This window comes from Tenrec ecaudatus, chromosome 7 (genome assembly GCF_050624435.1).
Source record: "Tenrec ecaudatus isolate mTenEca1 chromosome 7, mTenEca1.hap1, whole genome shotgun sequence".
NCBI classification, from domain to species: domain Eukaryota; kingdom Metazoa; phylum Chordata; class Mammalia; order Afrosoricida; family Tenrecidae; genus Tenrec; species Tenrec ecaudatus.
Window position 1 is genome coordinate 165,829,709 of NC_134536.1, and position 25,019 is coordinate 165,854,727.

A 25,019-nucleotide genomic window follows, 5' to 3' on the forward strand; every position below is an offset into this window, starting at 1 on the left:
CTTATGACCTCTCCCCGCCTCTCCCCGACACACACCTTTTTAAAATTCGAATCATAGCTAAGAAACTTTTGCCTGACCCAGGGTCACAAGTATTTTTTTTCCGTTTGTTTTCTTCTACAAGTTTTATAATTTTCATTATTATATTTAGAGTTGCAATAGATTTTGAGTTATTTTGTAAATGGTGTGAGGATGAATCGGAAAAAAATTTAACACATGATATTTTATTGTTTTGAACCATTTGTCAAAAATCCTCCCCTTTCTCTACTGAATTACCTATGTAGCTTTGTTATTTTTAAAACTGGTTTTAACTGTTTCTTTTTAAAAAAATCATTTTATTGGGGGCTCTTAACAACTCTTATCACTCACAATCTATATATACACCCATGATGTCAAGCATATTGTTACGTATATTGTCATCATTTTCAAAACATTTTCTTTCTACTTTGTTTTGACTATTTCAGTCCCTTTGTCTTCCCATATAATTTTCTAATCAGCTTGCTAGTCTTATAAACAGTCCTGCTGGGTTTTCATTGGGGCTATATTTAGGCTATATTATATGAGTACACGTTGGGGAGAATTGATGTGCCAGTGGTATTGGAGTCTTCTGATCCTATTGGTAGATTTTTCACATATGTGTTTGAAGAGGGAGAAATAGAGCACCACTTAATAACTCACACTGACATAAACCCTTAAAGAACAAACAGTGAATTTAATGATGAGTGTGAGATTAGTTCTTAGTGAAGCAAGAGTCTTCAGTATCCTGGCAGAGGGAGATTCCAGTTTTCCTCTTTCTCCAAGACATTGCCTGACACCCCTGCAAGACGGCTTTTTCAACCTCTGGAAGAAGGAAAAGGAAAAAGTCAGGCAAACTTCAAAAAGGGAGGCCATTGCCCCAAGTGCCCTTGGTAGGGATTTTCCAACCCCAGGTCAGGAGATCTCCAGGTTATGGAGACAACTTTGGAAAAAGACTGAACACCTCCCATGTGATCCTCCTCTGCTTTGATTTTACTGTTGGGCTTACTGTTGAGAGGGGTGTGGGAAACAGATTGAATTGAACCATAGCACATGGGGTGTGTCTACCTCCGGGCCAGCTTTGTAGAAAGGTCACTTTGAGAGCTCTCAGAGGAGGGTTTATAAGGACATTAAATATGCAAGTGGGCTCTGCCTGTTTCTCAGAAGCCCTGCCTATCCTGTCTGCCTGGCAGGAAAAGCGGGTTGGAAAGAGTGTCCGCGGGGCCCGTAAAAGTGAGGCCCACTAGCAGCCAGTGTCAGAGGTTAGTGCATATTAAATCTCTTCTGCCTTTCCATTAATATCATTATCTTATGGGACTTCTATAAATTAATTGATCAGCTTTCAAAGTGCCATGTTAATGAGACTGCCAGGGCTTTCAGCCTTCCTTAGCATAATTTTAAAATTATGCTGTTTTTAAGTTACATGAGGCTGTGCTCACTGGCTGGAAAAGATTTCAAACAATACAAAAGTCACTGTAGATAAAATACTGAAGTCCTCCCCTCTCCTCTACACATGGGTGTCAGAGGCGACCACCGTGTCAGAGGGCTCTGTGCACGTCCCGGCCAGTTGCAATCTTTGCACAGAAGTGCCAGTGTGGATTGCTTTTAACCCAAAATAGGATATCTTACAACCTACTTTGAAAACTTGTTTTAAAATATTTTCCTTGTGTATAGATCATGAATGCTGTTCTGTATTGTTCTTAAATTCGACCTTGTTCTTTAAAAATTTCTTTTGACATATTGACATAGAACTCACATATCATGCAGTAGTTGGGTCCTCTCACCAAGAGGTATGCCGTCATCACTACAGTCGATTCAAGCACTCTCTTCACTCCTGTACTCGTCGTGATTAGCTCCCCGTTTCCCCGTGCCGTGTTCTTTTCTTGATGGCCGTTTTAAATAGCCCCTGACTTACTTTTCTATATCCAAGTTAGTAGATTAGGTTGTCTTCACTTGTTTTCATAAATTATGCTGCTTTGGGCATTCTGAACACATATGCTTAAAAACTTCAGAGTATTTCTCTGTTAGAGACGCACAGGAGTTAGCAGATCAGAGTATTTACATGCCTGTCTGAAGATCAGTCAGGGAGATAAGTTGCCCTTAGTAGTGAATGAGCACGCCTTCACCGTTAGGACATCTATAGCTTCATGTTTGTCGCTATGGCAAACAGAAAGTGTGTGTCTCTGTTGGTCTTCTGAGGCTACTCTGAATCCTCTCCAACACCAAGAGCCATGGTAGATTTCACGAGTTAAAGGGTACACACCTTCCAGACTATGGAGTCTGCCCAAGATCCAGAAATCCCCTCAGGATGCCAGCAATAAGTTTGATCCTCCTGCCTTCCTCACTTCTTTCACCTGCTGGCTGCAAATGTGGAATTCTCATTACCCCTGTGTTAGGGTTGTCTAGAGAAACAAAACTAGGACAACTCATATACGATGAGAATAGATATATACAGTACAAAGGAATATAACAGCTAATTAGTCCACAGAGCAGTACAGAGGGCTCAGTTCAACTCACAATGGCTATTGGGGCCTAGGTCAAGGAAGCAGATAGCTGAGTCTTCCCTTAGGCAATGCAGGCAGTCCGCCCACAGGCAGCAAATAGCAGGACGGTCACCAACAGTCAGCAGCTCTGGAGTTTAGCCAAGCAGGCCAGAATGGGATAGCGAACTCAGACAATGCAAGACAGCAGGATCTGAAAGCCCCAAGGTCACGCAGTGTACACACCGGCAGCAGGTCTCGAAGGAACCTCAAGCTCTAGTGACACGATCCATGGGGGTTGGCTTTCCCACAGGTTTGTAGCTCACAAGTTGAGACAGAGAATTAGTGAAGCAGCTGTACATGGTTCCAGTCACCAGAGAGTAAGAGACAGAGGGGCGGGGCTTGCGGAGCCATTTCTCTCTTTGCGCACCAGTCAAACTGATCTTATTAATCCCACATGTTCCTATTGGCCATGTTGGCACAATAAACCTACCTATCATAACCCCCTTAAAAAAAGAATAAAAACCCCTCACTGTCAACTCCTGGTGACCCTATAGGACAGGGTAGAAATGCGCCTGTGAGTTTCTGAGCCTGTGGATCTTTATCGGAGTAGAAAGCATTGTCCTGCCCAACCCCACAAGCAGCTGACCTTAAGCCCCTCCTCCTCTGAGGTCTGAAATCACAGGGTGAGGCTTCGGGGCATTGCCAGCCCTGACTCAACATGAACTGCCTCATTAGCATAAACATTTCACTAATGATCTGAAGCCCTCTTAGATAGCAAATACTCCAGCCACTCAGGTAATTTCTAAGAATTTGCAGGTTAACCTTGGACACAGATCAGATTCTTTCAGTAAAGTTAATTGTGCACTCCACAACAAGCATAAAAGGGATCTTAAAATTGTCATCTCTCTGATCCAGCAGAGTTAGGCATTGCATGTTTATTTCTTTGCGTTTTCAGTAATAATTTGCTATATTTTATTGTGATCATTTATAATAATAATTTATTATGCTATGGTGAAGTTTCCATTGTAAATCAGATTCTCACTTAACAATTATAGGCAGCCCCCAGTTATAAACGTGATTTGTTTCTGCCTTAAGTCTCTAAATGGAATTTGTAGGTGAGTCATAACAGGTGCATACTATTTTTATTTCGCCTTACTTAATTTAGCGCAAGAAAAGGCCTAGAATCTCTTCAGTGATTTAAGAGGTGCACATGCAGCAAGTGATTATGATAAGTAATTGGTTGTCAGTAGGAGTTCACGTAATGCCAGGAGAGACTGGTCCCTGGAGAAGGCCATCATGCTTGGTAAAGTGGGAAGGGCAGTGATAAAGAAGGCTCTCGGCGAGATGGATTGACACGGTGGCTGCCTCCGTGGGCTGTAACTGTGGGATGATTGTGGGAATGAGGCAGGACCGTGCCGAGTTTTGGTCTGCTGTGCCGTAAGGTGGCTGCTGTGTGTAGGCTCGAATAGCACCAGGAGTTGAATCAGTCACTTCAAAATGAGGACGAAGTTATACCACCTGACAGGGCAAGTAGGGGTGTCTGTACGTCATAGGTTCACAACCAAGGGTCTGCCCATACCACACAAACTGTTGACTGACGTTGGTTTCACTGTTCGCAGTGTACTAGTGTTCTCAGCCATTCCCTCCTGGTGTGTTCCCTGCCCCCTTGCTGGCCATTTGTCTCACAGAGACGATTTCTAAAGGCGCAGAGAACTCTCTATCTTGGGAGGTGACTGTGGATATTGAGCTAGCAGGTGACCTGGCAGGTAGTTTCAGCTCAAGGTTGCTGGGGTTTCTCAGGATGATCATCTTCTAGTCCTCTGTCTCAGCCCGCCTGCTAGGTCTGCACTTCTTGAGAACTTGAGTTCTGTCCGTCCCCATGTTCCTTCCCGTCTCTCAGAAGCCATCTATCGTGGCCCTAATCAGAACTGACGGTAATGGTGGCCAGGCCCCCTCTGGTTCCGGTCTCGGGGACAGTGAGGCCCTGGTTCATGGAGAGGTTGCTAGTCCTATAGACCAGCTTCTTCTCTGAGTGTTGGGCTTGCTTTTTCTTTTCTCTAATGAGAAGAGATTGTCATCATACGGGAGATGGACATGCACAGGCATGTAATAGCCGAGCCACTACTCAGCAGACCTGGATGTCGAACATAAACTGAGCATTGTATCTTACTGGTTAGCGTTATCTATTTAGTCTGTGAGTATCCTATCATTTCCCTCCATCTTTCCATATAGAAATTGATGACAATGGAAATAATCTCTATAAATGCCCGTAATATTTGGCCAAAGTAATACTGAAAGGAAAGTTTATCAATTTTAAATTCATTTGTGAAGAAAGACATAGGAAATAGTTACTCACTGCTATTGCGTCAGTTCTGAGCCTTAGCTACCTTTAATAGAGTTTCCGAAGTTGTAAATTTTTACATGAACAGATAGCCTCACCACTCTCCCACAGAGCTGCTGGAGGGCTTGAACCTCCCACCTTGTGGTTAGCAAACCAACAAAGAAAGCAGTTGTCATCAGATGCCATAGGGTCCATTCCGACCCACGGCAGCCCTGTGCATGTTAATGTTCCCCATTTTCTTCTCCAAGAGGATTAAGGTCTTCATACAGGTGCACACAAACCCAAGAGTACAGCTCTCAACTGCAAGTAAAAAAAACCCGGAAGTGTTCTAATCAAGAAAAGAAAATGATATAAAGAAATTAGGACCACGAATCAGATTTTAAAATGAATATATAGAAGTGCATATACATATATGTTTATTTTGCCAGCTTTAGCTTTAACTTCAAGAGAGAATTCCAAGAGGGCTTTGGGTGGGTAAGGCGAAATCCAGACTTAACAATCTTTAAACTTCTAGGGGTTTTTTCCGCTCCCCTTTGCCTCAGAGCCAGTACAATGAGTTCCACGTTTAGAAATGTTGGGAGAAGGAGTCTCTTTTTTTCTTTCCCCTTCTCTAGCTGCTGCTTCTAGTCTACCCCCCCCCACCACCACCACCACCACACACACACAAAAAAGAAAGCTGAACGTACAAGAACAAGGACATTTGAGTTGGAGCCGTTGAATGGATTACAACTAGAGCCAACAGATCTTGGAGCCATGGAGGGTATTACTGATTTAAAGCTACAGATGTCAAAGCCCCAATCTTAACAGATTTGTAAAGGTTCCATGAATGAGGCTGAGGCTCCTCCTGCCCTCCCCAGCAGGGAGACTGGAGGCTGAGAAGCCCTTCTCTGCTGGAGATGACTGCAATTTTGGAGGAGGAGGCAGGGGCGCAGAGGAGGGAGGAGCCCATTTTCTGTTGCCTAATCTTCTCCATAGGAACCTAGTAACCAGATGAGGCTTTTTGCTCCCTTATGGAGACCCTCAGGGGCAGTTCTCCCCTGTCCTGTGGGTCACTGTGAGCTGGAGAGGACTCGAGGGCAGTGAGCTCTCTTTTGCTTCTGGAAGTGGCTCTCTTAGTTCCTTCGCTGTCTGGATGCTGTTAGAGATAAATTTTAGGTGGGGAACCCAAGTTACTCATCGCCCACAGGAGTCGTTTTCATTGCTGGGGGCGAGGTTTTGGTCCATCCCAAGGACTAGTTGGGGTGGGGTTGCTCCAGGCATTTGGTGCCTAGTGACCAGGAATGCCAAGCATCCAGCACTATGCAGGAGGGCCCTTCACAGGGAGGAATTTTCCCACCCAGAAATGCCATTCATGCCTGTTGAAGTGACAAAAACTGAAGGAAGTAGAAAACATTCAGAGACCCAAGAAGTAGAAAACTCAAGCCTCACAAAAAAGCACTATGCTCGGATTGGTTTACAAGCAATTTTATCCAACAAATAATTCCTGTGCAGGAGTCCCCGGGTGGCACAGATAGTTAAATGCTTGCCTTACCCACAAGCACCTTGGAAGACCAGCCTTTGGCACACAGGTCTACTGTGACACACACGACATTGGCATGCGTCAGAATCAACAGCAAGGAGCAGCAGCCACTGCAAGTCCTAGGTCATTGGAACGGTAAGGGGAAGTCTGCTGACATCCTTAACGGAGAACAATGCTTCTGTTTCGGTAGTTACCACAGTCATATTTCCCCAGCTTAGTGCCCATTGGACATGCTGGCCTGGCACCACCTGAAGAACACTGGACAGCTGTCAATATGTGCTAGGAGCCGGGAGCGTAGCCAAGAGCTCTAAAAGTCCTTTTGTTCTCTGGGGTGCTGTTCTGCTTCACCCGCTCGGGATGTTTAGGTCCAGGTGAAGTGGCTACTTGCCTTCGGACCGAGAAGAATGATGACCTGAAGACAGGAGTGCGTGTGGCCCTTTGGCCTTTTCTGTCTGCAGTGAGATGAGGTTGACAGAGAGCACGCAGCAACATTTCCGGAAGTTGTTTGATTTGCAGTTGAGAGCTCTCCTCTCGGGTTTGTGTGCACCTGTATGAAGACCTTGATGCCCTCAGGAGAAGAAAGTGCTCGTTTGGCTTTTCTCTGTGCTCCCACACCTGAGTGCCGCCCATCCCCCAGCCTTTGGGGACGTCTGCAGTGACCTCCTTGGCTTCTTGGCTGACTTCAGGCGGGCTTCAGCCGCAGTCCCACTTGAAAAATGTGTTGCTTTCTCTTTCTTCTTTCTTGCACCCCGTCTTTCTGGCTTTATGCCTTAGCAGTATAGCCCCACATCTCTTCTTACTGCTGACATTCCAGGAAGGAAAGAAAACAGATGCCCGTGTTGAATCCACGGTGTTTTGTTTTGTAACTGGGTCACAGCATTTAGTGTTTTTCAGGTGTTACAGTTTTATGTTGCCAGTTAAATCGATCTTGCTGTCCAACCATAGCCCATCGTTGTTGACAAGTTTCCCAGCACCATAAACAAACTATGACACTTCCCCTTCCCCTTTTCCTCGCACTGTTGCTAAAGACCCCACAACTCACACTTTGACACGTTTAGGTTCCAAAGAACAGGTTGTTATGCAAACGTTGGCGTTATGCAAAAATTAAGGATGGCCACATCAAATCAGAAAATGGAGATGATTCCATTATTACATAATTGCCAAATTACATCATTACATAATTGCTGAGCTATTGACCTAGCCAAGTTGAAAATTAACCTTTAACCATGCTGGCCAGTGTCAGCTCTTACCTTCTTCCTTGTCTTTTTATTGCCAGATGTATGTCACCAATGCATATTTGTTTTCTGTTGTCACTGCATGGATGATTTGCCTTAGAAGGATCAAGACAAGGTTGGCCCTTATGAGGTAGAGGCTAAAGCTGTCCTAAATGTCCAGCTTTCCCAAAGCGCTGCACTGCTCCATCATCTCTGGCATCAACCCCTCCTCTGCCCAGGTCTTTCCCTACCTGCTTTGGCTTCTGTAATTCACTGCAACAGTTCTCTGTGGGGGAAAGGCCAGCCCCCCGCAACTAAGCGTGGGTTTGATAGGCGCAATTGTACGGTTGAAATATATATATAATAAATATATTATAATAAAGCCATAAAGAGCATGAGAGATAGCGGAGAGATTGAAATAATGGAGTCAGACACATTTCATGGTAGCATGCTCACCTCAGCCCCGCTTGGTGGTCTACTTGGAGATGGGAGACCGAGATGGGAGACCTGAGGGCAAGAGAGAGGGAGAGGGGAAGGAGGACAAGGGAACAGGGGAGAGAGGACCGGAGAGGAGCGGGAGCTGACGAGAAGGCAAGGGGGATCTTTATTGCTCGTCCAGGCTTATATATCTTTGATAGGCGTGCAAGCCCACTAATTACAGGTAAAGACATACGTCACAGGAAGAGGTTGCAGGATCGGTTATATAGCAATGAGACGGGGACAATCCAGGGTTATACATACAATAGGAAGAGGAGGGATTGAGGGTATACATGTGACAAGATGGGCAGATCCTAGATTCAGGATGGCAGCCTAACTTTGGATGTCACTGAGCAGGTTTGACTTGTTCTCTGGCTCACTGTAGAAACCATTATCAGTAGGGCGTAAACATCACCTACAGGAACCAAGCCATGACTGCAAGCCTTTAGGGAGAAGTAGCCCGGTGTCCTGAACATCAGGGAGTGGAACCTACTTGGGGGACCAGACAGTAGTCTGGCAGCTGACTGCCTTCAGGGAAGTCACTTGACGGTCATTTACCGCAAGCAGTGTCCTAAGTCTAACATATATATTTGGGGGAGACGACTTGGGAGAACTCTTTCTGTTTCCCACGGTTCTCAGAACTCACAAACCATCAAGGATATGGCTCACACGATTAAGGAGCCTGACAAGCCCCAAGTCCATGATTCAGGATTTAGTCTGTAGAGTTTTCTTCACTCATGTAGTTGCAGGTACTTAGAGAACCAAATTGGCGCCTCAGAAATCAGGCAGACAATAGAGGGCTAACTCAAGTACTGAGAATCAGAAGTCAGATAAAAATGAGTCAGACGTGGGATCCAGCACAAAAGGGAACACTGTGTCAGAACATTCCTATCTGTTGGCTGCAGACCACACTCCCCAGGAAATGAAAGGTGGTGGCATCCACTCGAGATTGGTCCCAGCCTGGTTCTGCCTCATCAGCATAACAGAACCAGGCTAGGGGGGTGTTGTGCATCCTGGGTGGAGGACTGTGACTCTGGTGAGAGTCGTCTCATGCATCTTGGACTTAATGCAGAGGCTCTCAGAGACGTCTCAAAGCCTGGCGGGATCGTACCTAGAGAGGATGCCGTGCTTGGTAAAGGAGAGGGCCGGCAAAGACGAGGAGGACCCTGCATGGGATGGATTGGGGTTCAAGCACGCGAATGGCTGTGGAGATGGCAACTGAGTGGGCACGGTGGCTTGTGTTGTGGCCTGACAACAAGGGCGACTGACATGAAGCCTCTTTCCATGCGATTCTTTGCCATTTGAATGTCCTCTTTTATGAAATATCTGTCCAAGACCTTTGCCCGTTTTTAATTGCTCATCCTTTTTTGGCAAGCTGTAGACATTTTATCAATCCATCAGCGTTTCTCCCAAGTCCAGGCTAGCTTCTTAAGTCGACCCAAGAGTGGGTTTAAGTGCTTTTCCTAAAGGTGGAAACATCAACCATTAAGCCTTATTTCAGCGGCTTCCCCTGCTCTCACCGTGTTGCCTTAAGATCCCAGCCTAGGATCCTGCTGTGGACGCCTGTCTTCCTCTCAGACAGCTGTTCTCAACCTGTGAGTCGAGACCCCTTTGGGGGTCTAACGACGCTTTCACAGGGGCCGCCCAATTCATAATAGTAGCAAAATGACAGTGATGAAGTAGCAACAAAAATAATTTTATAGTTGGAGGGTCACCACCACATAAGAAACCATTAAAAGTTCCCGCCATTAGGAAGGTTGAGAACCACTGTCTTAGAACTTTGTGTTTCTGAATGGGAACCGCGTACTTTTCTGTTTCTCTGGAGCAAGTCCAAGCCTTATGAGCTGCATACGCATCTGTATCTTCTTTCCACCAGATGCACTGCCAGCCACTTATAAATAAGGCATTATGCGGGAAATACCTGCAGCTGGTAGGAGAAAGGGAATGCAGTATATGTGAACATTAAAGGGCAGCTATGTTAGGTTTATATTAAATTGTCAAAGTCGTTTGGGAAGGCAAAGATGGCTGAATTACGTTAGGTGAGAAGCGGGGATGGCTCTTTGCAGGAGGAGGCATCTGGCCTCAGCTCTGAAACCGGATTCAAGTGGGTGGAGCACAGTACGGAGGACGGAGAGCGCGTCCTAGGCAGAGGGAGAGGCATGAGCAACAGTGAGATGAAGGCAGGTAGCAGGTGTGAAGAATGGTAAGTAGTCCTGTCTGCTGGTGCAAAGGAGCCTCGCTGTGGAGTAGCGGGTCTCTGTTCCCGCGCAGGGCAGTTGCAGCTTCCTGAGTGGGCGGCAGACGAGGAACTGTACTTGACCCACTGCTTCGGAGTCACTTCCAGCGCACCGCAGTGCGATAGAACCGAGGGGAACTGTCCGATGGGCCTTCTCGACTGAACCGTCAAGGAAACAGACTACTGCCTCGTCTTTCTCCCACAGAGTGGCTGTTGGCTTTGAACTGGGTGAACAGCCCAGTGCTTACCCATGGTGGGTCAAGCCAGCAGAACCCCTAGGAGCCATACTTCAAGAATGTGTCATTGTGGAGGCTCCGGTTGGATTGGGAGAGCATGTTGACGTGGACACCCTCAATTAGGAGCTGGAGAGGAGCGCCCTGGGAAGCGATCGGAGCTCCGCAGGGGAGGACCCGGGGGGCTCTGACGAGGAGCGCGGGAGTGGGAGCAGCGTCAAGAAAGGAGACGCGTGGCCAGCACCTGACGACCCCCTTCCAGGAGAGGGCTTGACGAGGGGGCTGCGGTCTTGAGCCTGGCTGAACAGGAAAATAGTGTACACCTAACAAAAACAGGGAGTTAAGGGAAGGGCCGTGTTTGATGGGAAGTGTTCAGTTCAATTTTGATTGTTTCCTTTGAGGTCTTTCAGGTACTAGGCCAACCTCCAGGTGAAGGTACTCAATAAACACTTGGCCACGTGAGTCAGATGTGGCAGAGCTTGCAGCTACAATTCATGTATAGCCTGTGTTGAGGGAGTGGTTAACATAAAAGAGAATCAATACTGAGGGAGGGAGAGTCAAGAGAGACTGAAGCAGTTGGGAACCGACTTTCTATTTAGGAGAACCCGGAAAGACACAGGGAGAAGAACCCTGATGGTGCAGTGTCACAGCTAGCAAGGCTGATGTGACAAGGACAAGATTACTGTGGCTTACCCAGATGAAAGCCCACAAGTAAGAGAGCCGAGGCCCGTGTGATTGCCAAGGGCCCAGGCTTCCTTTGCTTGGTGCCTCTTAGTCCACGTGGCTGTTGGCTCTTGGGACAGGAAGGAAGAAATGAGAGTAAAAAGGTGCTTTTAAAATGGTTGCTAGAATTTGCACGTGCTAATTTCACTTACAACTCCTTACCCAGAACTTGGTTACGTGGCTGCCCTTAGCTAAAATGCAGACAGGAAATGTCTATTCTAGTTAGCTGTGAGCCCATCTAAAAATCCCATCCCTAAAGAAAAAGGGGAGAGTGAGTTTTTAGCCAGTCATTCACACCAAAGTTTCAAAGAGAAGTTTCCAAACAGTGTCAAATGCTATAGAAAGAGCTGAGCAATGAGCACTAGAAAAGGGATCGGGCAGTTAGAAACTCGGTAAGTTTTAGGCAGAGAGAGACTTCTGTGAGGCAGGTGTGTGAAGAGATAAGATTACTCCCAAATTTTGGGGCTAAAAGTTATCTGACCTCAGCCTTCTCGGGAGAGTTGGTGGGATTGCCTACCGTGCATAGTGACTGTGGGGAAGATGGGGAAAGACTCAAGAAGGGGAGGAATGAGTGATCTGATGGCCATATCACAGTTCTCGGGAGATGAATGAGAAATGATTGAGCTTGTAGTCAGACTCGAGTCTGTGTGCTCACTCTACGAACTGGCTGTTGACCTTGCGGAAGGCATTACAAAGCCGTAGATTCAACATGCAGTGGGGAGGCTAGTTCTCGACCCCCGGCGGTTGGGGATATTACTGAAAAGACAATGCTTGGCACAGTGCCTAGCACCAAAGAATCAGACAAAGGAAACACACCTACTGCTGCTGAGTCCATTCAGACTCCTAGCGGCCCCGGAGGAGAGGGTGAAACTGCCCCACGGGGCCCCCAAGACTGTAAGCTTTCTGCCAGCATACTACTGTAGCTTTCTCCCACGAGCAGGCGATGGGTTTGGACTGCCGACCTTTCAGTTAGCAGCCAAGTGCTTTAACCACAGCCCGACTTGGGCTGCTCACAGAATAAGTAGCAGCTAATCAATGGTGGCTGTGGGTCCGAATCAGCTCATTGGTTTTACTTGGAAGAAATGGTAGCTGTTGGAAGTGAGTTGGAGATGAAAGAGGACTCCGGCAGCTGTTTTTTTGAGTATTCAACCATTCCCAGCACTCCAGTGACTGGGGAAGAGAAAGCAAACAGTTGTGAATACCAAATAGTGGAACTGGCAGAAGATCAAGGGGAACAAGATGGCAAGTGCGCTGTTAAATTTGGCACTGGGAAGTGATCATGGCCGGTTGGAAACTGGTTCAGGCAGAACTGGTATATTGAAGAACCGCAAAGCCTGAGAGGCAGTGAACAGACGCTTTAGAAGGCATGTAAAGAAACAGGGTAGAAGTCATAAAAGGAGGAGAGCAAGGCTCAAGTCAGTGTAGAAGAGTTTGAGTCCCAAGACGGGGCTGTTCCCATGGGAGATGGGATGGATGGCAATGGAGCCTTGCCTGAAGGTGCTCCACTGAACACGTTACTCTGAACCAATCTCACAGGGCCTCTTAGGGTTCATTCACCCTCCACCCACTGCCTCTGACCTTCAAGTCTTGTTCTGCCTGGCCTACAAGGGGCACCAAGAAGAAACTAAGAGTCAACTGGGGAATCTCATTCAACTGTAACTTCTCTTCTGATTCTTGTGTCTGGGGTTGGGAGTTGAGCAAGTCTGAAGCCTGGAAGAAACCAGTCTTCCTTGCTGAGTCAGAACAAATAAAACTGCCTGGGTGCAGTGCTACCATGAAAGGCAGTTCAGAAATGGTTATAAATGATGATGGCAGGTCTTACCATTTACAAAACGCTTCCTATGGGCTGGCCATCTTGCTGAGGTCATTTACGCTGATGAGATCATGGCATGCGTCAAGACAGACTCAGGCAGGGACTATTTTTGTTTCCCCTCTGTATAGATAAGGAAGAGGTTAGGGATTAGAGCTGGGATTTCAGCCCTAACCTGACTGAAGCCAAAGCCTGTGTATTTAGCCACGAGGCCAAACCATTTTATCAGAAGCCCTGTTGCTATTTATGTTCCTAACATCACAGAACTGGAAGGGACTTAGAGAGGTCACCTAATCATAGATTCAAACCATACTGGAGAGGACACTCAGCTCCTTGTTAAAATCTTTTACTGTGTTTTTGGTAAAGGTTTGCGCCCCAGTTTAGGTTCCCCTTCAATGATGTCTACACAGGTTATTCAGTGGCATTGGGTGCTCTCCTCCCAATGTGTGAACATTCTCGTGGTTTGTTCTGGTGGTTCTGTTCATGCGCATCTAGTCTCCCTGCGCCCTGACACCCCCGTCTTTGTTTTAAGGCCACTGTGACTGTCGGCTGGTAGGGCTCACACAGGTGATGTCTTCAAAGGCGCATGGGACTGGCAAGTGGGGTTCATAACTTTGGAGCCATTTTGTTACTCGGCTACAGAGGGTTCATTTCAGTTCCAGGTTTGAAGAGTATCTCCTGGCACTCGTCTAGAGGTGTCCTCTAGGTTCAACCAATCCAGTCCCCCCCCCCCTTCTAACAGTGTTCATCTATTGTGGCTCTGATTAGAATGGTCTGTAGTGATAGCCGGCCACTGTCCAGTTGTGTTTGAAGCCGTGGATTGGATTTCATTTCTTGAAAGAAACCTAGAGAGGAAGAATCATAGGACTGGCTAGTCTGTGACATAACTAGGGGTGCAGTTTGGGCCTCTTGAGTGCCATTCTACCTCCGATTTTAATCATCAGGTTGCCGGGGACTTGACCGAACGCTTGGGCTATTTGTCTTATTTGCCTCTAGCAAATGTCCGAGTTACCCTCGTGAGTGCCTTCCTTCCTTCTGGGGAAAGCATAGCCACACTCCAAGAGCAGCCACGTGTTTAGGGGTTCTCCCAGATACATGTGATGTCTCCGCTCACTTCGTGACTGCAATTCAAGGCTTCCAGTCTTCCTGGAACAAAGAAAGCAAAACCATCCAGGAAACTGGAAAGCCCCGGCCTCCCCCCCGTGGGCCCAAGAACTGTGTCGAATTCGTGACTCCTCCCTGAATTGAAGCCGCATTGTCCAGCCCTGATGTAACTGGTTAGAGATGACTGGAAATGTGTAAGTGTTAAAATGCTTTTATTCAGAAGCCCTTGAGATCCCTGTGGATCATCAGGGTAATTAGAATGCAGCACAGAAGACCCCTGGCTCCAGCAGAACACAGGATAAGAGGACAGTGAGCATGCAGGACGAATAAAGATGGAAAGTTGCAGGAGCTGGGTTATTAGGACATTGAGGTGTCTTAGTCGGTGACCTTGATCTTAAGGGAGAGCTCCTGTTCCTCTCCTCGAAGGGCAGGTTGTAAGGAGTCTGGGACACTGGGGTGCTGCAGGTGGAAGCACGATGCTTCCAAGGAGACAGGGAAAGGCGCTCCCTGAGCACAAGGTTCACGTGTCTGCCTTTTCTAATGTGTTCTCACTCCTCTCTTTTTAAAGTTATCTCTAACGAACTATGTTCAACATTTTTAAAAATCCTCAGACTGTTATCATTTTCAGTAGTAAATACACTGCAATGAGAGATCGCTGTGGTGAGAGCTTATAAAGGGGAGCACATGGAAGCGAGGGCAAATGTCAGCTCCAGATCTGAGATGGGAACCAATACGATCCAAATTCTTTAGGGTGCTGCCACATGGGAAATGAATGAACTCCTCCTAGCTGATCAAATAATGCATAACTTTGAGTTTCTCCTTTCTGGGAATGGCGACTAGTGAGGGGGCACTATTTGACTCACAGATCTCTAAAACCCTCCTATAGATTGATGCCAGCCGAGAAAGTGATCTGACACTGGTTGCCGAAGCGAAGGGTGCCTATACTCCTCAACGTTTGTGATCCCCACGGTCTACCTTTTGTTACAAAAGGGCTCAGTCCGTACCCAACTGCATACGTGTCGTAAAGATTTATTCTCTGAAGTTTCCAGGTCATGACACGTATTCAGAACATCCATAGCTTAGTAAACGTGTCCATCATTGAGGGATAATTCCACCTTAAGACAGAGCCAAACTACATACGATGGATCCACAGATGTTAACCAGGTGTGACAAAATCATCTCAGTTGACATTTGCAGAACGCTGTGTTGGTTTTCGGTTTAAAAATTTAAGAAAATCGCCAATATTGTTGGCTTATTATCCTCACTTCTCTTTAAGCCTGTCCAGGTCTTTTATTTTATTTTTCCCTTCAGCACCCAATTCAAAAAGCTACCTCCTCTGAGAAGCCTCTGGCTCAAAGTAACCCTGTGTTCCTTTCTGTCTACCATGCGGTACTCTAAGAGCTCTCCTCAAGCATCTGTTAAGTTTTTCCTTGAATTCTAATTTTTGGGATTCTATGTGTTGCTTTGTTTTTCTGAACAGACTAGTCTCTCCCAATTACCGGTAGGCCCACTGAGGCAGTCTCGGTGCTTCACCTGTGTGTCTCCTGAGTGACCCATGAGAACAGACAGTTCTGGGAGTTCAGCCCTCTCGCCATATTGCCTTCTCTCCCTCTGCTGTGACAATCAGTGTTTGAAAAGAACTTAAAATACTTTTATATGCAGTGTCCCTTTGATGACCCTCATGACGGAACTGTGAGGAAGGGAGCAACGAGGAGGGCTTTTCATCTGTGAGCCAAGTGCGTGCATTGTAATGGACTCTGTGCAGGAGAACAGCCTCCGTGCAGAGCTGGGCATGTGCCAGCATGGCTCTAAAGGCTTAACAGAATTCACGGAATTCTTAAAATTCCATGTGATAAATACTGTTTAGGTCCCCAAATTAGAAATGAGGATCCCGAGGCACAGAGAAGTTAAGTAGTTTGTTGGCCACCCTGCTCATAAGCAATACGTGGTGTTTGTTAAACAGCTAGTCCCCAGGAGACCTGATGGTATCCTGACTTTGCAGCCGGTAGAAACTATTGATTGGAGCTCTCCTCACTGCCTGATTTACCAGGAAGCTGGAATGTCGTCTTTTGTTTGCTCGTTTGTTTTGTTTAATGAGAGAGAGCAGTAGCTTATTAAGATCTTGAGGTTCTAAGACCAGAAGAACTGGATGGGACCCAACTATCACTTCCAAACATTTCAATTGGAGTCACAATAAATGTATCCTGATGGGGAACAATGTGGAGAATGACTTCAAATTCTTAAACAATGTAGACGTTTTGTACCGGACAAGACTGGAGAAACTCCCGAGACTCTTAGAGTACTCGTTAAACCTTGAGTTAAATGATTCCCTTAAATCATTTTTAAATGGTTCAGCTCCAAAAGTAAAGCAAAAAAAAAAAAGGTAAAGACAGCCACTTTTATTGACTGCACACTTTAAAACACATATCTGCGTGAGTCTAAAGGAAGGGCAGCAGAGCTACAGCCCACGTGAGAAGATTTAGGGGCAGTGAGCTTACATTAACGGGGACAACTGAGCAGAAACAGCAAGGGTGTTGACCTAATGTGAAGGCTGTCCCACTGGCACCGAGTAATATGTGTAAGGATTGTTAAATGGGAGCATGTTTTCACGTACATATTTCCATCAAAAAAGAGGTTCTTCGATCTTGAGAAGCTTTTTAGATGCCAAGATGTGCTTCCTCGGGAATTCCCTCAGTTGTCAGTCATGTAATTAAGGAATGATGCCCCCTTCCATGTTGGTGGATTGTGGTTTCTGTAATGGGATGATGGCCCCCAGAAATTCTTCCTCTCCACATATTTCCTTCTTCCACAAAGTTCTGCTCTCTCCTTCTGCCCACGTCCTTCCCGCTGGCATCTGTCTCTCTTTCTTCATTGAGGGCTGGCATGAATGGACAGCTGTTTGACAGGGCCGCCATTGTCAGCTCATCCAGCAGGAGTCAGAACATCGTGACCTGGTTCTGGGCTCCACCCAGGCAGTAGGATGTGGGGGTTTCTTATGGCGCAGTGGGTGAGCCTTTGTTTTGTCCCCTCCGCTCTCCTCACCCCTCTCCCCCAAATTGCTCCCTAGGAAGCTAGAAGCAGAAGCAAAGGTTTAAGGAACTTGTGCTCCCATTGCCAAGGTTGCATTCAAATACCAGTCAAAGGGACATTGCACCTTGGCCTCTTTGGAACAGAATTGGTAGAAAATTGGCTGTTAAAATATCACCCCAGAGGTGGCAGATTTTACAGCCTGGTTGACGTCATCAACCTGACCAAAGTATTGCTCTTGAGTGACTCAGTCTAAGATTGTCATGTGTCATCTGTGTGTGCCCATCACACACCACCACACTTGACTTTGTCCTGGATGCCAACTGTGTATGTGGTAGTCACAGCCATGAAGTCAGAACTTCCCAGGGCCTGAGTTCAGCTGTACGGAACTCTCATGGTCTCAGCAGTTCTTCTTCCCTAGAGAAATGGTTTACATTGGTCAGTGCTTGGACCGGACCTTTGGCATGTGGGGTGTGAAAGTCCTGATGTGGTCAAGTGTAGAAGAGAGAGAAGCCAAAGTTCATATTCTGCGCTCTGAGGATAAGTAACCAGAACCCGAAAGTGGAGCCAATTGGCTGCGCCCTCTGCAGTCTCTGTAGACTTGCCAACAGCCCAGCAGACTGTAGAGGCCGAACTGCTCTGAAGAGGGTGGGGTTAACCAGCTGTGCCCCTTGCTCGGACCTCTGGACAGGCAGGCTCCTTGTGAGAGCTGCTTGTTAGAATCCTTCCGTAAAGACTGCCTGGGAAGACATTAGCATTGCGTGTGGGCCGCAGAGCACTGTCATTGTACTCCCTTCACTCACCTACCCTGTCCAGTTGTGAAACTGAGCTTCCAGAAGCTGGGGGCTGATGGGGACAAGAGGGTGCTGTCCAGACAGGCACCGGAGAAGCACTCAGGCAGGGTTCTGTAACACCTCCCGAGCAGGTGTAGTGGAGACTCGAAGTCTCCTCCCTGTCCTAACCACTGAATAACTGAGAAATGATTTTAAGATTTAAATAATCCATCCTTCAGTGTGGAAACTGAGGCCCAGGGAGATAATCCCTGCCAAGGTCACACAACTAGAGAGTAACACACTAGGTCCAGCAGCCGCTCTGCAGACCCCTGGGTTCGGACCCTGTGCCCACCACCCTTGGGTAAACCAGAAAGCCCTGTGGGCTGTAGGCTTCTCATCCGTAAAAATAATTGAGCTCATTCTTTGAGTTCGTGGGGGTGTTAGGCAGACGGAGGAATGCTGGGCGTTTGTTTCGGAGGTTCGCAGGAACCGAGAAAATAAAGTTGAGTGTTCGCTTTGGAACAGACACGATGCTGGTGCTGGACATGGTGTTGCGTCCACCCTGATGGGTGTGGGCTAACATCTTCACAGGGACTGAGTGCATGCGGGGAGAACCCTGGCTGTGCCTATGCCACCGATGCTGCACTCTGATTTGGTCAATTATTGGCGCTGCCTCAGGCCACAGGGACTTGGCATCGCGGTGACTGACTGTACAGTAGTCCTTGGCCTCCGGAGCCTGTAGTGTCAGATAGCTGGGATTTTGGGGAGGTCTTAAGAGAACTGAAACTGTCTCCCTGGCTTTGGCGAATTAGACCGTTTTCTTCTCAATGGATCAACTAAGGTTGAACATAAGCAAACCTGAGCAGCTGGGAGGCGTTGGAAGGAGCGAGATGTGCACGTTCTCGGGGGAGAAAAACAAATTTTACTTTACAAGAAAAGCCTGTGCTCTCAGGAAGGAAGGATGAGGCGTGGAACTCTGAACAGGCTCCCTCTGAGGAAGGAAGCAGTGACTTCTCTGTTGGGCTGTGCACTTTCAGCAGAGGGATTCCAGAAGTCGCAGGTTGTGGATCATGACCTCCATTTTTGCTTTCCCCTGCGCTGCTTGCCAGAGGAAGGGAGGGCGGGCGCTCTAAATAACACCCGGGCCTCTATGGGAATGTATCAGATGTTCCAGGCGGGAGCCTCGCTGTTCGCTTGCTCCTGCTGGCTGGCTCTCACTCTCGCGCTCGCTCGCTCGCTCGTCTGCCTCGTTCACTCGCTCTCTCCTCACTGGTGTCCTTTCTGTAGGACTTAGTTAGCACTTCTTCTCGCCTTATATAGCAAGGTCTGGTCGTTACTGTGAACAGAGCTGTACCGACAGGGAAGGCTGCCAGCGAGCATTCATCAGGCCAGTGTTTGGAATTCCATAAGTGCTATGACTTTGGGTACAAATTGCACATTAAGAACAATACGAAACTGTTTTCCTCCTTCCCCCGGCTTTCTTTCTCTGTCTCTCCCTTCCCGAGCCTGTCCAGCTCCACGTCTTTCTCTGGTTTTGAATTCCTCTGCCCTGCCCGACACTCGCTGCCCTGGAACTTTGTTGATTTTGTTATTTCTCTGTCTCCCCGTCCACTCCAAGACCATAGGCGGAGCAGCAGCAGCCGGAGCCAGGACTCTGCGGAGGGGCAGGACGGGCAGGTCCCAGAGCAGTTCTCAGGTCTCCTCCACGGCTCCTCCCCGGTGTGTGAGGTCGGACAGGACCCTTTCCAGCTGCTCGCTGCCACTGGCCCGGGCAATCCAGAAGAGTCCCCGCAGCAGGGCGCCTGCCCCGAGGCCAGCATGCAGCTGGCGGAGACGGGCTTGCACACTCCCGGAGCCGTCCAGCCCAGGACCCTGGACCAGAGGAAGAGAGGGGGCTGCCCCACAGGCCTGCCCGCCTCCAACAGCCAATCGCACCCCGAAACTTTGACTCACACAGCGTCTCCGCACCCTGGTGGTGCTGAGGAAGAAGGAGACCGGAGCGGGGCCAGGAGCCGAGCCCCTCCCACCAGCAGACCCAAAGCTGAACTCAAACTCAGCCGTAGCTTGTCCAAGTCTGACTCTGATCTCCTGACCTGCTCCCCCACGGAGGACAGCGCCATGGGGAGCCGGAGCGAGTCCCTATCCAACTGCAGTATTGGGAAGAAGAGGCTAGAGAAGTCGCCCTCCTTTGCCTCGGAGTGGGATGAGGTAAGGCAGACATGACGTCACGGGAGCTGGGCTGGTTGTAGCCCACCACAGCTCAAGCCCCTGTGTGCCCATTCCCAGGGTCGCCTTGCTTCTTTCCTTTGCACCGTGGCTGCTGTGGTGTGTTCTGCGAGCCGCCAGGGAAGCAAGGAAGAGCAGTCTGGGCAGGGGCTCCTCCTGCCTGGGTGACAGTGGACGGAACCCTTCATGGTTAACTTAGGGTGGAGGCCCCAGCGGAGCAGGGCTGAGGGAAGGGCAGTTCCTAAAAGTGAAATGCTGTTTGAAAATACTTTGATCCGATCAGAAGAGTTAGAGTATTCCCCCAGTCCTCCAGGAGGAACGGGGAAGAGCGGGGTCAGGAATAGAAGAAGGGGGGCTTTGGTAGAGCTGCTCTAAGTGGGACGGAAGGGGCTTCACTGCCCCTCACTCCTCTGTGATTATTCTTACTGCATTTCCCTGGAAGACCAAATGCCATTCCCAGCAGGAATGTCCCGCCCACCCCACTTTCTCCCGTTGCTGAGGAGGTTTCCGAAACAGATGAGCGAGAAGAAAACATTTGAAGTGTGAGGTCCTGGTTCCTTTAATATCATTGTTTCAGGATGGTCAGAAGCATGTTGACTCAGGTCGTTTTTAGTGACCTGTCTTATTGGGCAGAAGAATGTGTCTCTTAGAGGTTGGTAGGCGCTCGGGCAATGATAGAAGTGCCACCCCTGCAAGTGCCTGGGCGGGGAGAAAGCAGCCCTTGAAGTGGACTGGCTCTGTCTCCCAGGAACGTTTCCGAGAGATGAATTTAGCTCTCCGGGAGGAGGGGAGAAGTACAGCTGACACGTCCATTTGAACACTCTGTAGACCAAATGCCCTACCCAACTCTATTCCCGTTGCAGCTGCAAAGTATGTAAACCAAAGCCAATCCCAGCCCCAGAGTGGGCACAGGGCAGGGGCAATGCCTGCAGCTCAATTGTCTCCAAATGCGATGAGGCTTAAGACGGTATTTTTCAGATGCAGAGGAGATTGTTACTTTTTAGTACACAAAGTTCTGGAGAGCCTGCAAGGGGCCAGGCTGCAAGAGGGAAAATCCATCTGAGTGTCGTCACTGATAGGCTCTTGTAGGTCCTGTGCGCCTGTATGTTTGTTTTTCAAAACAGAATGCTGCTAATTCACAGTCTCGGGATCAGGCGGGTTAAGAGTCCGTGGCTCTTTAAGAGAAAGGCAATGGTATGTGCAGTAGGCTCTGAAGTGGCAGGAGGACGAGGGGTCAGAGAGGGTAGAAGAAACTTCAGGAACGGTCCCAGAGAAGTGGATGTGCACGTGGAGCTGAAGTACCTAGTGCTTGAGTAAAAGCCATCTTGAAGCTAGTGGGTTGAAGAATGGGTCTGGCCCATGGAGAGAACAGCATGTGCAGAAGGATGAAGTTGGGCGCGTTTAGGCCACTCCGGTTCTCTGGAATGTCATGTTTGTACAGGGGCGGGGCACAAGAACTAAGAGCCAAAGCTGAGGTCTGGGCCTGACAGTGAGAGGGCTTTAAACACGAGGTCAGGACGTGAGTCCTAGAGCTGACAGGCACCGTCTCTGCCTCCTTCAGATGGGCTGGAGGAAAACTTGCTCTGCAAAGTAGGGGCGGTCTCTAAAGGGGAAACCAGGCAGGGGCGGCTTCGAGTGCTGCCCCTCTGCTCGTCTCTTCTTCTGAACCACTCCTCTGTCTCCCAAGGGACCTTTCTCAGCCAGTCTGACCGATGGAATCTCTTCTTTATGAAGAGCTTGCCTGGGCACTCCCCTTCCCGCCCCACCCCGCCGGCTTCCTGCGAGGTCAGACGTGCTAGGTGCTTCTTCATGAGCTGTTGCCCTGTTCGCATGCAGCATTGCCTGGCAGTCACTCTGTAGAGGAGCCTCGTTATTTCCTCTTGAAGAGGAGGAGTGAAATCCCCGTGGCAGAGCTGGGCTTCCCTGGAGTGGCGGCTGTTTCTGGGCATCTGCTGAGAAGAGGCTTATGCGTCTCATCCTCTCCTCACTGACCGAGTATCTCATCTGACATTTTGCCTTTATGACAGTAAAAACAAATCTATCCAACTAACGTGCACATTAACGAAGTACATCTGACAGTAACACATGGCGCCGTGCAAGGCGAGCGTAATGCTGGCTATGGTAGCGAAGGCTGTGTGCCAGTTTGGGGCCATGGTTCTCAGTGGTTCAGCAATTGTGTAAGGATGTAGTCATTCGCCATTTTGTAATCCGAGGCGGTCATCCTTCATATTTGTGTCGTACCGTTCTTCGTATAACGATCTGGTCTTTGCACCCTAACCGTGTTGATAAGAGACGAGAGGCGTATTTCACTTGCAGGTAGAGACTGCAGTGGGGACGGGAGAATGAGGGCTGTTACAGGTGTGAGGCCAGGGGCCAGCTCTAGGGTGTAGCTAGACGCAGCACTTGACAAACAAACAAAAAGAGAGTTGAGGTCTAATTGAGTAGAATTCAGAAGATTAAGCTTTGCTTGCATAATAAGCAGGACCCTTTGTGTGTGACCTTTCAACATTGCTTTTGAGTCATATTATACTTGGGTTTTGTGGATATCCTATCTCAAGAGAAACTGTAGACGCATTTCCCCCAGCGGTTGGCCTTAAACCCAGGACTGCGACTGTCTTTCCAGGAACAGGGCATGAGATACTGCTGCTCCTCACTCGGCAGTGCAACGGAATGGCCAGGCTCAGGCTCAGGTGGCAGCAGGTTGGTTTTGAGTCCTGCCGTAATGTCAGCCTTGATGCATGGACAGCTTTGCTAAGCCTCAGTTTTACTATGCCTGTTGATAAAGGAGAGGCAGTCCCATCTGTTTCCATACTTGTTTTTCCAATCAGAGAAGATGTGTTTAAGTGCCTCACGCAGTTTCTAGCATCCAAAAGGAAATGGTAAAGTTTCATATTACTATTGTGCCTGGTTCTGCTAACCACAAGGTTAGCAGTTTGAAACCACCACATGCTTAAAAGGAGATAAATGAGGCTTTCTGCTCCCATACAGAGTGACAGTCTCGGAAGCCCACAGGGGCAGTTCCACCCTGTCCTCCAGGGTTGCTGTGAGTCGGCGTGGACTCCCTGGCATGCCTTGAGCTTTGGAGCAACGGGACCCTAGAGTATATTCCGACTTGAAGAATGGCAGAGCTCTTCCAAGGTGTTCTGGGGTCAGAGGGCAGGGCTATGGGAAGCAGTCAACCTGACCCACCCCAGAGATGGAAGCTTGCCTAGCCTGGAAGAGAAGGGCAGGCAGCTCCCCTTGTTCTGAGACAGTAATGAGCTTTTCTGCCTAACTTTGAAAGGAGACAAGAGAGGCTAGAGAGAAGTCTGTACTACATATTTTCCCAAAGTTTTCTTCTATATGCATGGCCAGCAGTGGATAGTTGGTTGGGTGGTTGTTTGGGAAGATTTATTCTTGCTATTCGGGGTCATGGATTTGGAAGTCGTGGTCTCCAGCACACTCTGCTCCTTGAACTCGAGCTTGCTGCCACAGACTCAATTCCAACTCCTGGTGGCCCGAGAGAATAGAGCAGAACTGCCCGTGTGGTTCCGAGGCGGGCGATCGTGACAGGGGCCAACTGCCTCAGCCTCCTTCGGAGGTGGGTCTACTTGGGTGGCACCTCTGTCGATGCGTAGCCCACTCTGCCACACTCTGTTGTGTCAGCAGCTTGGACAGTGTGACAGTTGACCGGGTGAAGGTGCACACTGTGAGGTAGCACCCATTGTGAGGGCACCGCAGCATCCTCCCTATTTTCTATCATATCTTCGGCAACAAAGAAGTCTTAGAATTTGCCTTTAAAAGGACTCAGCTCTAAGAGATCTGAATCCAGTCAAGTCAAAGCACCCTATGCTGGTGATCGCTAGGACTGAGAAACTGCACAGAAATACAGCTTGAAATGTGCAGCTAAGAAGGAAGGTCCCTGACGTTCTCCTAGTTAACCTCTGTAACATGTTAATGTTGATCCAAATGTGGGGGCGGAGGGTGTCTTAGATATTCATGGATTTACTGTTGGCGTTTCTTACCCGGTTTCTCTGTAACTGTAGACATCCTACCAGGACAATGTATCCGCGTAGGATACAATCAAGAAGGTCTCATCCAGATGTGCCTTAGCTGCATCAACCATACTACCCCACCTGGGGCGCTTCAAAGGACAGAGGTCTCTTTTCTCAGTTCTACGGTTCTAAAGGCTAGAGGCTGAAAGCCCAAGTCAGCTCAGGCCACCTGAATGCCTTCTGAGAGCCTTCCTCCAACCAAGGCTTCTCACATGCCCCTTCTCCCCGCGTGCGCCTGCAAACGCCTTCCCATGAGTGCCACCGCGTTGGTCCAACCCCACGTTCAACGACGTGTGAGACGCTGCGCAATCCTCAGTGTTGTTATGCTCGAGTGCCCTGCTGCAGCCAGTGTCCGTCCATCTCCTTGACGGCTCCTCTTTCCCGGTCCTCTACTTTACGAAGCCTGAAGTCCTTTTCCAGGACTAGTCCTTCCTGATAACCTGCCCAGAGAGCCTGGGACAAAGCCTCACCATCCTCCAAGGGCTAGTTCTTCTTTCAGACAGGTTTTTTTCTGGCAGTCCAGCGTAACTTCATCTCCTTCACCAACACCGTAATTCAGATGCATCACTTCTTCCCCGGTCTTCCTTCTTCACTGTCCAGCTTTCACATCTGTGTCTAATCTGCTCTTTTTTAGAAGGCAGCAGTAACTAGTTTCAGAATACGCCCTGAGCTGCCAGGGCATTGTTAGCACGCGGAAGTGTCCGATTTCATACCGATCCCAGCCACAGGTATTGGGACTAGGATCCTAACACACATTCCGGGAGAGCACAGTTCAATCCATAACATGGTCTTTGTTCTAAGTCCTGG

At 48.5% G+C, this 25,019-nt stretch overlaps 1 protein-coding gene across 5 annotated transcripts in view; it reads left to right on the forward strand.

The window, feature by feature from the left end:
• ANKS1A (ankyrin repeat and sterile alpha motif domain containing 1A) overlaps positions 1 to 25,019 on the forward strand; it is a 209,982-nt gene that overhangs the window by 113,946 nt on the left and 71,017 nt on the right. For 3 of the 5 annotated variants that reach the window (XM_075555506.1, XM_075555504.1, XM_075555507.1), the window contains one exon: positions 19,571 to 20,160. In XM_075555506.1, coding sequence (XP_075411621.1) covers positions 19,571 to 20,160 — 590 coding nt within the window. Of the gene's footprint in view, positions 1 to 18,684; positions 19,013 to 19,175; positions 19,377 to 19,570; positions 20,161 to 25,019 lie in introns of those variants that run through there. The other 2 variants (XM_075555509.1, XM_075555508.1) reach the window with 2 other exon arrangements.